General features: G+C 37.7%; 1 protein-coding gene across 1 annotated transcript in view; it reads left to right on the top strand.

Annotated features, from left to right (window-relative positions):
* The first annotated feature begins 400 nt into the window (after positions 1 to 400).
* LOC124171311 (Down syndrome cell adhesion molecule-like protein Dscam2) overlaps positions 401 to 17,052 on the top strand; it is a 436,269-nt gene continuing 419,617 nt past the window's right edge. Inside the window, exon 1 of the mRNA XM_046550458.1 lies at positions 401 to 639. Coding sequence (XP_046406414.1) covers positions 513 to 639 — 127 coding nt within the window. The 5' untranslated portion in view covers positions 401 to 512. The remainder of the gene's footprint in view (positions 640 to 17,052) is intronic.

The following is a 17,052-nucleotide window of genomic DNA, read 5'->3' as shown; positions in this document are numbered from 1 at the left end:
CCTGAAATGATATCAACCGGTGAAAACTCCCGTCCTCCGCCCGGCGCTTCACCGACTCTTCGGACACGTCCGGAAGTTTTACCGTCGGCGAGGGAACGTTAATCACGCGGCGGGCGGCATTAGAAAAAAAAACAAGAGCGAAGAAAATGCGGCGGTGGTGGCGGGGAATCTCCTCCGCGGGTTGGCGGGAATCGAAGGAGCACTTTCCGAGGGGAGGAAGTGTTGGTGGCGGGGTGAACTTGGGGGCGAAGCCGGTGCAGAAGACACCTAGGAGGGGGTCGGAGTGTGGCAGAGCGGGGCGGGGAGCGCGGGAGAGAGGGGAGGGGGCTTGCGCAAGACCACGAGGTCTGGCGGCGGCGCGCTCTCGACGCTCAGTTTACCCGAGGACGGCGTACCAGCCGGCCGGAGACCGCGCGACCTAACACTTGGCCGAGCCACGCGGGAAATCCGAGCGAGGGAGCACGAGGATCGCGGGTTCGGGGCGGCGGGGAAGGAGCCGGCCGCTTCCGGAGATGTCGGCGGAAGGCGGGCGGAGCGCCGGCGGCGAAGGAGGCGATGTCCTGCGACGTCCCTTGAGGCGCCGGCCTCGCTTGATCCTCCACCTGGTCACCCTCGCGGCGGCGCCACTCCTTTTGGCCGGTGAGTGCCCCCTCGAGTCCCGCCGCTGTCGAATGGCCCGCGGCGAAGTCTAACGGGCCCGATGTTGGCGCCAATTCGTGGTCCGATGGAAATTTTTCGTGTGTTGCTCCTGAGTAATCCAGACGCTCGGTTGCTCTCGGTGGGTGATGTAAACAAATAAGTTTTTTCTTCGAAGTTCCGGATACGTCGTTTTTCCTGGTGCTACTCACGCTTCCTTTCCTTTTACACGAAAATCTATTTTTTATCTCCCTGTTGTTATTATGATCTCCCTTTTAAGCGACAGTGCTTCTTTTGTTAATATCCTGGGAGGGACTGTATACCGTGTTGATACTTAAGTTCTTAACAGGAAAAAGGGAAAAAAAGGATTTTGAAATTTTAAGTGTGGTTCTTCTGGACTGTTTTCCTGTAAGTTTACGCCGCAGTGGATTTTATCTTACACGCCGTTTATTTCCGCAGAAATACAGACTTTGTCATCGTGTTTAATTCAAAAATTTTATACGTTAAATGTTTTAGCTTTTAAAATATAGGTTTTAACATCTTAAATTTATTCTATCCTCATATACCCGTTATTCCTTAAAATTATGATCTGGTTCGTGTGGTATCTTTTTATGCCCTAGTGACAGCTGAAATTAATTTCTACATCAATAACCTAGTCACTTCAAAAAAAGAGCTAATAAAAGTCATTAAAATTACGTTTCCTTGGAAAATTCTAAATATATTTACCGTTTTGCGCATAACTTATGAAATTTATTCTCTACCACCGTTTGCTCCGCCCTTGTTTTCTCCCGTTGCCTCACAATTTTGAGACAGGCATTATTCCTGGCGTGACTGTGAAATCTACTGTGGCTTTTGCTTTAAAAAATTCCCTCTGCAGCACCAGATTACCTTGAGCTAGAAAGTGATTGGGACCATTTTTTAGTTCGCATTTTTTCCCGCTATGAGTACCCAGTTTAAAAATTTTTCTCTCGCGCTTTTAATAAAAGTTCCGCCGGGCGCTCTTCATGGTGTTTCGCTTAATCTGGGGAAAGATTAATTTATGTGTTGAGGTAAGCGTGGAATGAGTCAAGCGGATCCCTTTGGCTCACGAGAGCGTTACCGCTGAAGAGATTTACCACCGTCGCTTGGATTTTTCGTCACCCGCGCCGTGAGGCAACCGCAAGAGAAACAACACATAACGGCCGACATCCTTCATGACCACCATACCCATCCCTTTTAAGCTGATGGGTGACTGTGGGATTGTCTGCGCTTTTCTTTTTGAACGTGCTTAGATTTCTCGTATCATTGGCCCCCAATCCTTCATTGTGCTTGGGACATTGAATTTGGTAACGAAGTGTTGCAGCTTGAGGATGTCTTTCAACTTTCAATATCGACGGTCGTGATCCCTGCATCAGTTTGTGCTGCCTGCATTGTTTTTACTCTGTACCTCTCCCGGTGGTTGCTGGGATATTCCAGCAAGTTATCCAGGCACTCAGTTCCTAACGCGATGAGTAACGCGTATTGTCGTGGATTTGGCCCTATGTTTTGTTTCTCAAGCCTATGGAAATCTCAAGGAGCAATAAGTTAAAAAATAAACGGTGGAGAAAATGTTAAAATATCCATTTTTAGCGTCCTTATCCCCTATACACATTCAACTATTAGGATTCTAGAACCAGTGGCGCCATCGTGCAACCAGTTAATCACTGTATTTCACGAAATTTAGTAATCCGCCCGAGTTATGCTTGTTTTCAATCGAAATATTATTTTTGCAGCTCTGGATGTCTTATAAATAGTGCTTTCATTTTTTCTAGAACTTTTTATAGAAGAAAAAGGAGAGTGATTCAAACAGTTTCTTCCCATTGCTTTGCCGTAACGCCTTACAAGTCATTTTGTCCTTATTAAAAAAAAACACCCTTAAAACACGGTTTTCGATTAAATATATTTATTTTTTTCGATATTTCATACATTTTAATGACCGAGCGAAAACTCACACTCACGTTGAAGAAACTTATTTTGAGAGGGGCAGGTTCTCTTGTGCCTGTTTTTCGTCAGCGGACCCTCAATCTTGAGTAATCCTGCAAAGATATACAACACATTATGTGAAACGATTACACTGAAATAAAATACAAAGTCCCGATTTTCTCAATATCTCTGGTATAAATATTTCTGTGGAGGGTGTAAAATTTCAATCTGTTATTGGTTGACATTACTCCTTGAATCGTTCCAATTTTATATTATTTGCGTATGAAGGACAAACTAACTGCCAGGGGATGCGGCAAGGAAGAAATTTCGGTGAAGCATGTTTCAAGACGATTGGTTTTCTAGAGGTCGGAGTGTAAATTATTTGCAGGTACAGTTCGATCATGAGAGAACCACTCTTGAAATGTATTAATATTTTCTTTAGGCTAAATCACGTAGCAATTTCGTTTACCTGACTTAACATCTGACGGAAAACGGGGAATCATTTAGGCCCTCTCAAATGTCTCTTATTCTGCTCAATATTCCTCTTTGCTTTTCCTTCAGCTTTCATTAACACAGTTTGTGCACGCTACTCTTGAATATTTTAACTCACATCCTCTGGCAAGCCATCACTGTTCGTTGAATCATATTTTCTGGACTGGCAGATGTCTGCTGTATATTTTTTTCTGCGAAATTATTTCCACCGTCGCAAACTCAAAATCAAAATCGCTTCTATGAAAGCCCTTTCTTTCATTGAATAATGCATCGTATTAACTAGGAATTGGCGTCTAGTAAAGAAGCTCTAGGTCTTTGGAATCTTCTCTACCACAGTAAAATAGTTAGCCACCTTATTTCAAGGGTCGGAATAAACTTTATGCCAATCATGAGTTGATTATTAATAATATTTCAGATAGACCTTATATTTTTTAAGGCTAAGTTCTATTTCCCTCAATTTAATGTAACTTATTAATCCTCTGATTAATATTTTTAATTTAATTTTATTGATTGAGTTTTCTTTGGAAAAAGTTTCAATTGCTTAATTATGCACTGTTATTTTCCTGAATATGAATATTACATCGTATTTTGCTCACGGGGTTATCTTTATTAGTGAATATAGGAACACGTCCAAAGGTAGACGCAATTATGAATTCCATCGAGTAGCCTAACAATAAAATTTGGAAAATGAGCCTGTTTAGCTTGTTTACATCTTTGATGCGGCTATAGATTGGGATTAACTTAAAAATCAGTATATTCTTCGTTTAAAGATATTGATCTTCTTCTTATTTCACTAATTACAAAAGATTTTTCTTTTCTTTTCAATGTGAATGTCTTTAGAGTGGTCAATTTTAATGACTGCACGAAGACAAGGATTCAGTTGCACTCCTCGTCCTAGTCTCGTTTTTCTATGGGCACTGTTCGTTGGCGAGTAAGGTTATCACAGCTTATTTCCTAATGGAAGGGAATAAATCAATTCCGATTGTGTGAAAGCAATTTCTTATATCCAATGCCTACATTTCATCTTTATAACTGAAATAGCACAAGCTTACAAATAGTGGTTTCTAATATTTATATGGTGAGAAATGCACATATATTATAAATTTATTGCGATCTAGATTCTATGGAAGTTTTATGAACTTATGCGTATAGAAGCGCTGAATTGACTCCAGATTAAATGCTGAAATATAAATTTAAATTTACTCATTTATAATTTAATGTTCGATCTTTTTTACGAGTCACGACGAGCCTGACAGCTAATAAATGTTACTGGTAACTATAGCATTCAAAGCGTTATTAAACTGCCTTATCCAGCTAACCTGCCACGATGGAGAATTTTTAACTCATAGGTACGATGTTCCTCAGATTTTCTTGCAATAGTGATGTGCTTTCATTTATATTATATTCTCAAATGACATCTGGCATTTGCTTTGATATACAGTGTTGTTTATTATAGACTTCCCTGTAAATATACACTAGTGTCGTTTATGAGTGCCATTAGGTCTCTAGTCTAAATATGCAATTGATTTTATGATTTACCGATTTGCTCCGCCACAAAGGCTTTTAATTCATCATGTCGAAAAACATTTTAATACAATAACATCTTCAGTGACATCAATACTGGCCTCGTATTTTTAATTAAAAAAACCGTTCTGATGACTTATCAAACGTGAAATGGACACAAAACATAAATCCCAATTGAAAATGAAATCGTCATGAGCCTTGAAATTAAATAATTGATCGGGGTTAGATATTTTGAAATGAATTTCTAAATACTCATAGAAGTGAAAATAATTAGCAATCATTCTGCTATTCTTTTATGGCGTGATTCAGCAGAGTTGATGACTTTTTATTCGCGTCATAAAATCAAACCCGAACTTGCATTTTCACACGACGGTGATTTATCACATTTCGTTTTTATTATGATTAAAATATAGCGATTAATCTTTGAAATTCTCAATTTTAGCATATATGACTTTGAATTAACCTTAATTGAATCCTTTTGTGGGTTATTGCTTGGTGTACTCTTTGAGCACAGACAGCCATAAGATATTTATAGATTAATTTTTTACTTTCCGTTGCTTTTTGCGAAAGCAAATAAACCCTAATTCTTTTATACTTCGTCGAACCCAAATTCTTTAACAATAATTAAAATGATATTGATTTTATATCCAACCTATTTTGACTTCATTTTATGACAGTATCTCAGACTATTAATGATATTTTACGCACATGTAGCGTAAATTACTACATGTTATTATGCTTTTAATTGCTCATAATAACCAGTTTTTGAGGTTTTGCCACATAATGAAATAGAAAATCAAATCCATTCGGCCATCCTTACAAATGGTTTGTTATGATAGGATTTTTTTTAATTGCCTCTAGATTCCTACTAAATGGCAATCAAACCAGACGCCCAATTGTAGGAAAAGTATCTAAGTCTTTCCATTCATCATTGTCAAAATTGAAATGATAACATACCCGCAACCATTAATTAATGTTAGGCGCCTACTGTTTTTCATATATTCTTTAACATAATTTTCCCCACGTTTATTGACAAATATTTTCCAATTAGTGAACTGCATCCTCCTATAGGCTACAGGTGTTTCTTCAGACAGCGTTTCTCTGCATACAGCTATGTGCACCATGTGTCTTAGTTATATTGACCTTTATTTTGTCTAACCGCCATACTTTTCCTATTTCTGTATTATTAGGGAAAATGCAATGTATTTAGAACATAATATTATTCAGTAGAAGTTTTTTTTCCCACATTGCATCACGCTTAAAATACATTTATTGATGACTCTCATTAGTGTTTACTCGTACAGATAAAGTTGCGAGGTTCATTTTCAGTTGTAGGGCAGATGTGCAAGACAGCGAGGCTTCATTGAGTCATTAGACTACCATAATACAGGATCTCTGTTTAGATGCGGGGAAACCAGGGATGTAAGTCGAAGCGACCGTGGAGTATTAGGACGCCAAGGCTGTATAGGATTCATTCCACCGCGGGTGCAAGGGATATTTGACGATCTTCATGGTGGCAGTAGAGCTTAGGTAGTGTAGCGCTAAAGCTTGTTCTAAAACGAATTAGGACACACATGGATATATCCATGGGGCGTAAAACTCGCCACCATGAATGTTTTAACTGCGATGCTCTGGGGTTCATTTCAGTCAAGACACAACGTAATGGAATGTAGAGCCGATATTATTTTTTCCAATTCCTAACGTAAAAATCAACGTTCAAAATCTGATATAAATCCTTTAGTACTAGGATAATATAGGAGGAAATTTTAATATATCGACGATCTTTGGAAAGGGAATAGACCTGAAAATTAATTACATAAATTTTACTTGATGTGCGGATTAGTATTATGGTTCGTAAGTTTTACGGAAACTTTACTCTCCGAGTCTTCTCAATGTTTGAGTGACGCCTTTTCATTTTCACTGTCAAACAATAATTTGGCATGGCAATTTTTTGCGTTTAACATTGGTTTGGAATTTAATTACATTAATTTTACTTGATGTGCGCTGTAATATTTATGTACAGAGGTTTCGCGGAAAATCTATTCTCATTATTATGTATTTGAGTAATGCTTTTGGATTTTAAATCCCAGGTAGTATTTTGGCATGGCAATTTTTTTATGCACCTTTAAAGAAATTCTAACAGTAATGAACACATGTTTGATAAGGAGTTATGCATGAAGTATATTTATTTTTCTCGTTCTAAGATTCCTTAATTTTAAACTATTACGGGCGTTTCAAATATCCTTATCTTCTGCAGTACAACTGAATGGTGTTCCATTTATTCGATATTCGCCTTATTTTTCTTATAATTACTTTGGAGTGCCGAACCATAATGTTTTCTAAAACTTAGAATTTGAGATTTTTTCAGTTTTTCTGAAGTGACAATTAATCGAACGTTCAGGGACCCAAATGGAAATCAATTGCTGCTCATTGCGCGATTGATCCTCAATAAGTAGACAAAAATCCTGATAATAGTTAGTCATACCATTTTAAAATACTCCCATTTGGTTCTTCTTTTGCATCAATTACTATCCATCTTAGTAAGTTACAACAACTAAATGTAAACATATTTTAATGCAGTTATAATTTAAAAGTTTACGTCGTGCATCTGTAAACATTGCAGTTTCCATATGAATACTAATAAGTATATAATTATAATGTGGTCAGCCTATGCCTGTACAAATTACTCTCATAGATTCATGATTGTATGTAGTTTTGGTTGAAAGCAAATATGCACTACAATATCCTCTTCAAGTAAGCACCTATATTTGAAGATTGAAAGTAGAATAAGTGCGCTTACTCTCTGTGTTTCCTAGGTATTTCACCGAGAAGGTTTTGTTAGACGCAGTTTCTTATTAACATTTCAGATCGTTATAATAACATTGTATGTAAAAATTTCTACCGTGTCTATTGACTTCATCTCGGTGCCCTTAGCACGTTGAAATCATCGTATTGGTAGGCATCATTTTTTCGTACAGTGAGAAAAATAAACTTTGTTAGGTTCACCCATATATTTGACTAAACATGACCACGACCCGGGATTCATATAACTATGTTTTGAAGCTCGGATCATGCTTTTTCAAATATATTAGTGAATCTAATAGTTTATTGTTTCAGGTTTCACAAAATTTGGCATGAAATCGTTACTTATATTTTTTTTATTGCATTATAATTTTTATATGCATACATGGTGCATCGAAAACATTTTTATCGGTAATATTAATCAATTCATTTTCTACAGCACCTAACTTTTGATAGGAGAGAGAAAACTTTGTTAATTGTTTGAAGTGATAGTGATTTTCCGATCATTCAAGTTTCCTACGCTAGGAAAAAATGATTGGAATTGGATGACGAAATTATCTCAAATCATCGCCGTATTTGCTTATGCTCTGAAAGCTCAACCTCCAATGGATGAAACGAAGATGTACACCAGCTTTTCGCTTATCTTTACAGAATGGCAGCGGCATATTCCTCGAATCCACATTTTTTTTTAATCAAATAAAATCCAGGGCAAGCCTTGAATATGCGTATTTATATATATATATTTATCCCGAAAGGACATTTATAAATATCGATACCCTCGGATGTAAAATTCATTTCAAATGAGCGTGGCATTTGCGTTAATGGAACTTAAGTAGCGAGTCCGGAAGTTGAGCACGGGGTGGTGAAGTGGAGGAGGGGTGTCTAAAGGATGCAAAATTATGCCAAGATATTTTTGCAAGCATGGCCATCCTTTGGGAAATATTTTTTTCTCTCCCAACCTCCATTCTATTACTCGTGCCCTATTGTTTGCGGAGCAACGTTCTCCGAGAGAGTACACGCCTCCCCGCTCCACCCTTCCCTTCCCGTCAGCCCCTACTCTTCATTAAGCACGCTTGGGCTCCCACATGATGCGTCCGTGCAGCGCTGCCATGGCGATGCCTCCAATGGGAGCCTTTTGAGCTCCACTGGGATCGCTGGATCATCCTCAAGGGGCTTTGGCTGCAGCGACGCGACCTCTACGATCCTTCCTCTGGACATAATCGGTTGGTGCTGCGTTGCTACGATGGCGGCGCCGCCTGGTCGCAGGTTCTTAGAAACCAAATCTAAACCGGGTGATAGGGATTTTCCTAGAAAACCTCTACCTGACCGGGTCAATATGAATTAAAACTGGCTAGTCTAGCTGTATAAAGTATTCTGGCTATCCCTAATCGAGTCCCGGGTTGAAATAAATATATTAAGAATTATTTTTGAAATTCCATTTTTTCATGGACTACACGGGATAGAAAGGTAAAAATGTAATGGTTACTGTTTTTACCTGTGTTTACATTTATATCTAGGACTGAAATGAAATATATTATATAATAGTAACATTTTCGAAAGTCAATCATAATGTGAATGTTCATAGGATACGATAGTGAATATGCTTTGGTTACTGTTTTTACTTGTGTGTACAATTATATCCCTGAAAAGAAATAGCTTATACTATAAATCTCTGGAAAGGATTACCTGTTATTTCATATTTAATCTTAATATGATGCACCCTGAATTACATTATAGCGAAGTATATGTATCTTGTGCATATATTCAATATACCTTGAATGTGTAAATTCCATTTTAACCTAGTGCAAACGGTGCATGTGGTGTTCCTGTGAAGGTTTGTGCACTAGCCTCCGATTTTGAGAATTCAATTACACATAAACGGTGATGGATATTTTAATTATAAAGCCAGTCTTTTATGCGGCTAGTTTGGTGTATAGAACGTAGGGATCTTATCCTATCAGAAATTTTCGGATATAAGCGGTAACGATTGCAAATTAACGAATACAGCGTATTTAAAACTTTTAAAGTCGACCTAAAATTCCATTACACTATCGTCAGTCACATAATTATCAACAATTGAAACTACTGCATTCCAAGTTTTAAATTCCAGCAGAGGTATTTTTTAGCTAAGACCCGAACTCTGATTGCTTCGTACGATCAAAATTTGTACTCTCTAGCGGCTCCAACCCTAGTTCGAGGAAAAGTTGCATTAATCGGTTTAAGCGATGTGCATTGTGCTGTTGTGATGGCTTGCGTACTAGTCTCAAATTCGGAGAACCTAAGTAATAGATGTTTCATGGAGGTATTGATGCGTTTAGGAAAGCCGTGAGGTACGGTCTGGAGGACGTTGAATGCCTTGGTGGTTTCAGCATGTTTCTCAAGAAAAGCAACCAGGGGACTGTAGTCTAACGTGCCTTACGAAATTATGGGTGCTTTTCTTGCTCCTATTATTGCCACTCTACACCCAAGATTGGATAGGGATTAATCTGAATAATCTTCTAATCTCCTCAACCTTAGGGATTAAAAACTCTCCCCCTTAGGATGGGAAGTCAGCTCTAAAGAATCCAGGACTTGTGTTGTCCGAGAGCCAATGATTCTGGGATTCAGGTTCAAATTTAAGCCGCTGAGAATAAATTTCCCTTTCTAGCATGCGGTGACTTCGCTAAACCTCATCATTTGTTATCCTATGGTTGTTTCCTAAAATTTCCCGTGAACGAAAACAGTCGTAATTATTCCATGTCAATTTTAGCGCGGTTCAAAAATGTCCCAGGAGTTCTTTTCAGTGATAGATTAAGGCATAGTTACTCTATAATAATATGAGTTCAGTTCCCGAGGTAAATTTTATCGAAACGTTTAGGCAGCCAGATTTCTTCTGATTGTTTCGTGATAGAAATATTTAAGGATTACCTCCGGCTAATCTGTACGAAAACCTTATGAAGTAACTTGTGTAAGGGAATTCCGTTGAGAAATAAATTGTTATAGCTTTCATAATCTCTGCTTTTTCTCCTGTAATTTTTTTCTTGACACTTGATCATGTGACTTTAAGATTACTGCTGAGTTGCTTATTGTTTTCCTAACTAATATTAGTTAGCTGGCTGAATAAGATCTATATAAGGACCCCTTTTCTTATAATTACCAAACTCTCAATTGTTCTATATAATCCTTGAAGAAAATTATGGTTAATAATACAAATTTTATGAACACATCATTCATAGTTTTTATTTTCTATGTTTAGCGATACTTTTTGTCATAACTAACTAAATGATTTCAGAGTTAGCACTGCAGCAGGGGTGTGTAAGAGGGCATCCATTGAGACATTTGCGTGGCATAATTATGATGCTGTCTTATTATGATCACCAAGAACGCAATTTTACAACCATTTTAATAGCCATTATTTTCAAATTTGACATCATCCGTTAACCCTTAGATTTTTAGAAGATGGAAAGCTAAAACTTTAAAGGGCCCGAATTTTCCATAGAGTTTTGATTAAGGCCTACATCCTTCAACTATAAGTCTCGCATATCCTGGAATTCCATGTTTGAGTTTATATCTTTCCAAAATATTCGTTCCGCGTCCATTGTAAGAATATATTTTCACGTTTGAAAGATGTGCAAAATTAATGGCGAAGAAGGCTTTTCGGAAGTGCTTTTGGGAAATAATGAAGGCTGATTCATGAGTGACATTTTTTATAGAGCACCCTTATTATGATTTACGCCATATTTATTTGAAAACCTTGGACTGTTCTATCTGAGGATTAGAACCTACCGCCGCCGGGCGGAGAGCCAGCAATTTACGCCACGGCGTCAACTCGATCCGCGTGGAGATAAATCGCTTTCAACGAAAAATGCCTCGACGCACATATCCCCGGATCAACATGGGCAGGTGTCTGCAGTGTCTCGACTGCCTTCGGCCGGCCCTGAGCAACTTTCGCCTGATCGCCTCCTTCCGTCGCTCCCTCATCAAACGGGATTTGGTGCCGGAGGTGTGGGGGGGTGCGGCTAGGTCGCCTGCATACCTCTGGTCTCGCACCGGCACCAAGATTGCTCTTGCAGCCCGGCGCTCCGCGCGCGTCATGGGCCATCCCTTTGCCCGCGAACAATGCTAACGACCCCCTTTTGTTGACAACTTGCGCCGATGCTAAAATACTTGATACGTGACGGGAGAGGATTTTAGAGTGCCAGCTTCGGCGGCGTATATGGCGGCCTAGGCCACCGTTCCGTTAAAGCTCTTATACAGCTTATTTAAAGCTCTTAACATGACACCATTTTGCGCATTTGAAATCCCTCCTGGCGTGGGAATGCTTTTTAGCAAAATTATCACGCCAGAATCAATCGCCTTATAGATATTTACGTATATACTGCGTAGATGATGTATATTTTAGCAAACGTATCGGTGGAAAATCTAATTCCTTGAAGTGCGAGGTGGCCCAGGGAAAGGAACTGACCTCCCTACCCTAAATGTGTGAAGTTCACACGCCTGTGGCCTAGTCCGGGATGAGCTCTACCCCCATCTTACCAAACTAACCTCGGGTTGAATCACTGAGTGAGTTATATGGTGTATGAGAGATATTGTGGAAAGACACAGTTTCCATTTAACAATATGTCACTTTTCCACAAATTTTACTAACACGTACGACTCGCTTAAGCCATTAAGTCCTTATGCAAACACAGGGAAAGTGCTATCTTGTTTGAACTGAAGAGTGAACTTCATGATCACCTATTAGAACGCGTTGCATGTTAGTTCACTTTGTAGTAAAATACACCTAGTTCGATTGACGATACATTTTAACCTCTATTTTCGTGTAGCACACTGTAGATGTTTTGAAAGTACAGACGTTTTACCAAATTTAGATAATGCAAACTATAGTACAATTAGGCCTTAATCAAAATATGACTGCATGTGATACATTTCCATGATAACTTTTCTAATCCGCTGCACCCATACCTCCAAATTAGATAATTTTCTGGTTTGAATTTTAGGGTTAATGTTTGTTTACGGTTGGAGAAGAATCAGTTTCTATATGAATATGCATCACATTTTAACTTCATTTGTAGGATACCCTCTCTTATCCTTCTCAAAGAATATGCTCGTTTGATTTTACTTGCTCCTCGAAAGTCTGCTCCCTTGCTCTTCTCTTGGGGAGGTATTAAATTTTTATAATTTTTCCTTTTTTTAGTTTACTTTCTGATTTCTCAACAACATTCAATCTAGATCTAGCAATGTTTGTACCGACAGTCTCTATTATTTTTACGTTCATCAAGCCAGGTAGTACACACGCACTGAAAAATAAATTTATCAAGTTATATGACAGGGTGAGAAGCCAAGGGGTACAAGTATTATTTTTCTCAACAGAGTTATGTAAAGTTAATTGTTAGAAGAAATACACAAAAACTTGGTTGCCAAAAGATACAAGTGAGTCTCTGTTCTGCGCTGACATCAAATGGATTATCAAATGCATCACCAAATATCTAATTGATCTCGTTAGTTTTCTATACATAATTTCCGTACGTAACTCTGTTTAGAAAAAGGAAATCACTTCCACCCCTAATATATAAAATATGTAATAAATAAATATATTAATTTAATAAATATTATATATAATGATAATATTTATAAATATATTAAAATAATATATATCTGATGAATATTATGTATAATAATATATATAATATTTATCAAATATAAATATACAGCTTATTTAACGTTTTTATTTATCAATAAAATATATGTGCAAAATGCATTTTTGCAAACTAAAACTAAATTCTTTGGTCGTGGAATTTTTTCTGGTGGCAAGGAAGGTGCAAATTTTTCCATGATTCTCATACCACGGCGTTGATTATATCCCGTTTCTTCTGTATTTATACTGCAGAGTTTTAAAAATCTTATACTTTACAGGGATGAAAGTGATTTAATTCTGATTTTATTCCGTCAATCCATGTTACCCCATCTTCTGAATTTTTTTACCATCATAAAACGCTTAAAATTTGCAACAAATTTTTTTATTTGGAAAGATTTGGTTCAGCGTTTTCCTGTAAATTTTTTATTCAAATTTAAACGTAGAACGAATACTTTCTGAGAGTTTTTCAGTCTACGAATGGCTTGAGTAATTAGTATCTTTCGGAAAATGGAATTACAGCGGCTCAAAAACTAACTTTACTCAACGCCACGTGCATTCCAAACTTTTTTTCCTTAATTGAGCTCTACATTTCCAGTATTTTGATCGTGCAAAGATTTTAAAACCTAAATTTCCCTGAACTTTGTGTCTTCGAACATGACTTTGTTCATAACTTGTACCTGAGCTTAGTTGTCGTAGCGGAAGCCTCCTTCCTAAGATTTGTAACCTTAAGTTCAAAAATGTTTGCCACTTTTGATACGAATCATCCCAACTCGTTATAACTTTAATGTTAACTGAGTTAGAATGACTTTCCGGTTCGCTGGTGTCAGGAGGAAAGATCCGTCGCCGTTATCAACGACGGAGAAATCCGAAACCACACCAGTGGTGGGCGATCAATGTACTGCCGAATTTCACCGATGCTTTTCACCCATCGATGAATCTTTCCAAGTTTTAATGAATCCTTCGACAAAGGCTATCGAGGTAAATAATAAAAAGGTATCGGAGTTTAGCCGTAGGATGAAAACTTTTTGGAATTTCCGGAGGAAGAGCCGAGGTTCCCAAGGGGAGTAGCATTCCACGGGGATCAATAAGCGAGCTGCATTAATTTTCTCTCCGAAACAGTGTTTATGCCTTTTGTTTTTGGTGAAAATATGATCAAACTCGCGGTTTTTTCGAGGTTACGGGCTTCTATTTGAATTCTTATAGTCCCAGTGACTGCGTAATGAGAGCTTGAGATGGATTTTTTTCGGTAATAATACTCCAAAAAAGCCTATTCGGTTTGAGGTAAAATGCGAGGATTCAGCGAGTGGAGACGATTTAAATCACTGGTACTATAATATCCATGGTACAATGTTTCTAGTTATGGAAGTATATTCGCCTCATTAGTACATACATCATGATTACACCGGTAAACAATTACGTTTTGGAAGAAGTGTGCCATGGTAAAAACACAAATGGTAATTTCTACACTTTCATTCTAAACTCAACACTCACCATGGCTTCAACATATTATGTCATTTTCAAGGTTATCACATTATAGTCATATTTATCATAATCATATTATACTCATGTATAAATTTTCATATTATTTCATTTTCAATAATATGTTGAAACCATGCTCAGTGTTAAGTTTTGAATTAAAGTTTGGAAATTACCATTTGTGTTTTTACAATCGTTTTAGAAGTGCAACATGATTCTAACTAGACCATCGAAGGAAGCGTTCTTTCCGAATACCTTATACTGGCATACTTCTTCCAAAACGTAATTGTTTATCGGTGTAATCATGATGTACGTCCTAATGAGGTGAATATATTTCCATGTGGACAATTTATCGAACTCCCTCCAAGTGAATCCTGGAACGATTTTATATACTTTATGTACACTTCTAAAAAATTTAATCGTGTACTTATGTAAAAGCATTGTAAAATAAAGCCACGTTATCCCTTACAATGTATCGGAAGAACCTTAATTACTACAGTGGTCCACTGAACATTCCATAAATTTCCAAATATTACGAACCTCCTGTAGCCCTTCATTACTCCTTGAATTCTCAGCCGTTCCACCCATTCATTGGTCTTCATCATCGCGATAATGAACCAGTAAGCAGTAAACTCGCAATTATCAATCGATTGAACTAGTTCTAAACTCAAAAATCCCTTTGGGTGAAATTGGATCTTTTATTGACCAAAACTGTAGATGTACCATTATGGCGCCTCTGGGTTTATGATTTGGCTCTAACCATTGAATATTAGTGATCTATCAAAAGCTGTAAATTCTGTTTATGCATGTAAAATTTCTGTTCGCAAGCGCTGCTTAAGATTGATATGCACGTAGCTACATTTTCATTGATGGGCATGATGTAATGCTCGGATGTGTAATTAGGTATATAAATTAATATCGTAATCAATCTATGCATTTTTTATCTTGCTATGGTAAATCATTTTTATGTAATATGAGCCTTAAATACTTATTTTTCAGTTATTTATTTTTATCTCCCAGTAAACAGCACAGTTATGCCCTTCAGGAAGGGGAATCAACAATCAACAAAAAAGGACTTTCACAACTAGGCTAAATATTAGTCAGAACTTTGAGATAAGGGTATTTAGTGCGTTGATCGTCCAAAAAAAATACCCTGGATGATATATAAAGCGAAAGAATGCAAATAAACCATTGATTCAAATCTGAAGGAGTTCAACAATAACTATGGTATTGTGGACGTAGTTATCTGCAGTTTCCGAAGGTTTCCTAATTTTTTTCTGGAGAAAGTCTCCGAGCGTCACATGGCTCGATATTGAAGATAAGAAGCTGAGAAAATAAATATGCGCCACCGCTTTCAGTGGCCATGTGTTGAGAACTATTGCACATCTGGCTACCACAAGGTTTCTCAGCTACAAAAAAGGGGTAGCTTTCGCTAGCATACAGGCCAATGTAAAAATGTTAAATGCATTTCAGAAAATTCTCGAAGTGAAGCGGCTAGAGGTATTCGATAAGACGAGGCTTCGAATTGATAGTTTCGGTATCCTATAATGCGATTTTTTATATTTCAAATTTGGACACTTGGCTGCTATTCAGATTAAATTTTAAATGGATGATTTTTTTCTATCCACGACTGACTTCGATAATATAGCTCCTTAGTCTCTGGAGTAAATGTTTGTTGCTATAGCAACCCCAAGGTTGCCAGTTAAAAAATTGCTAATTTTTGCTTAACAGATTGTATTTCAGAAGAATCAACTTGGCTTTTATCGCCTTAATATTTTAATATGTCTACAAATTATCCATGCGATGTGGACCCACCTTATCCATCCCGTATTTTATTATTGATTGGAAATTTTTATGGTTATCATTTTAAGGAGGTGTTTTTCTCATATTATAGGTCAAATTGAAATTACTTCAAGTAAATTGATCGCCGAAATAAATTTTCATGTAGATCGCATTCTTCTTCCTAACTTTTTGGAGACAGTAGCGATGATTTTCTTACGCAATTATGCGTTAATGTTATACGTGCTCCTTTCCTCCTTTAAGCCCATCTGAAAACCCACTCCACGAGTTCCCCTTCAACATTCTTCCTTTTCTACTGATTTTTGAACCTCCTCTCCCATCATTGTCTCCTTCAGCCACCTCCTTTGTCTTCTCCATGCTCGTGAAGAAGTCTCCCATCGTCACATACCAAACGGAGTACTTGTTTTTTGTTTTTGCTCGTGTCAGTCTCTCTCTTTCTACATTCTCTTTCATGGCCACGTCTTGAAACACCTGCAGTCAGCTCTTATCATCATCCGTAGTCCACGTTTCTCTAATATACAACACGACACTTCACGTCACGCTCCTCGCCAGTTCCCTGTCCAACACATTTTGCACTTCTCGCGAAAGTTTATGGCCTCGTATGCGCAGACCAGTGAGGGTGGAATATGTGGGTAGGGCAGGGAGGGGAACAAGTCTGTCAGGCTGGTTAACGCGTTGTCTTAAAGAGAAACTAAGAATGCGAATTATCGTAGAATATAAATTGAGTTTCGATCCGCATTGGGCAGTTTGGTTCGTCGTGGAGC

The sequence above is a fragment of the Ischnura elegans genome, chromosome X (assembly GCF_921293095.1).
Source record: "Ischnura elegans chromosome X, ioIscEleg1.1, whole genome shotgun sequence".
In the NCBI taxonomy this organism is placed as follows: Eukaryota; Metazoa; Arthropoda; class Insecta; order Odonata; family Coenagrionidae; genus Ischnura; species Ischnura elegans.
The sequence above is the reverse complement of the archived record's forward strand: the minus strand, read 5'-3'. Positions and strand labels throughout refer to the sequence as shown.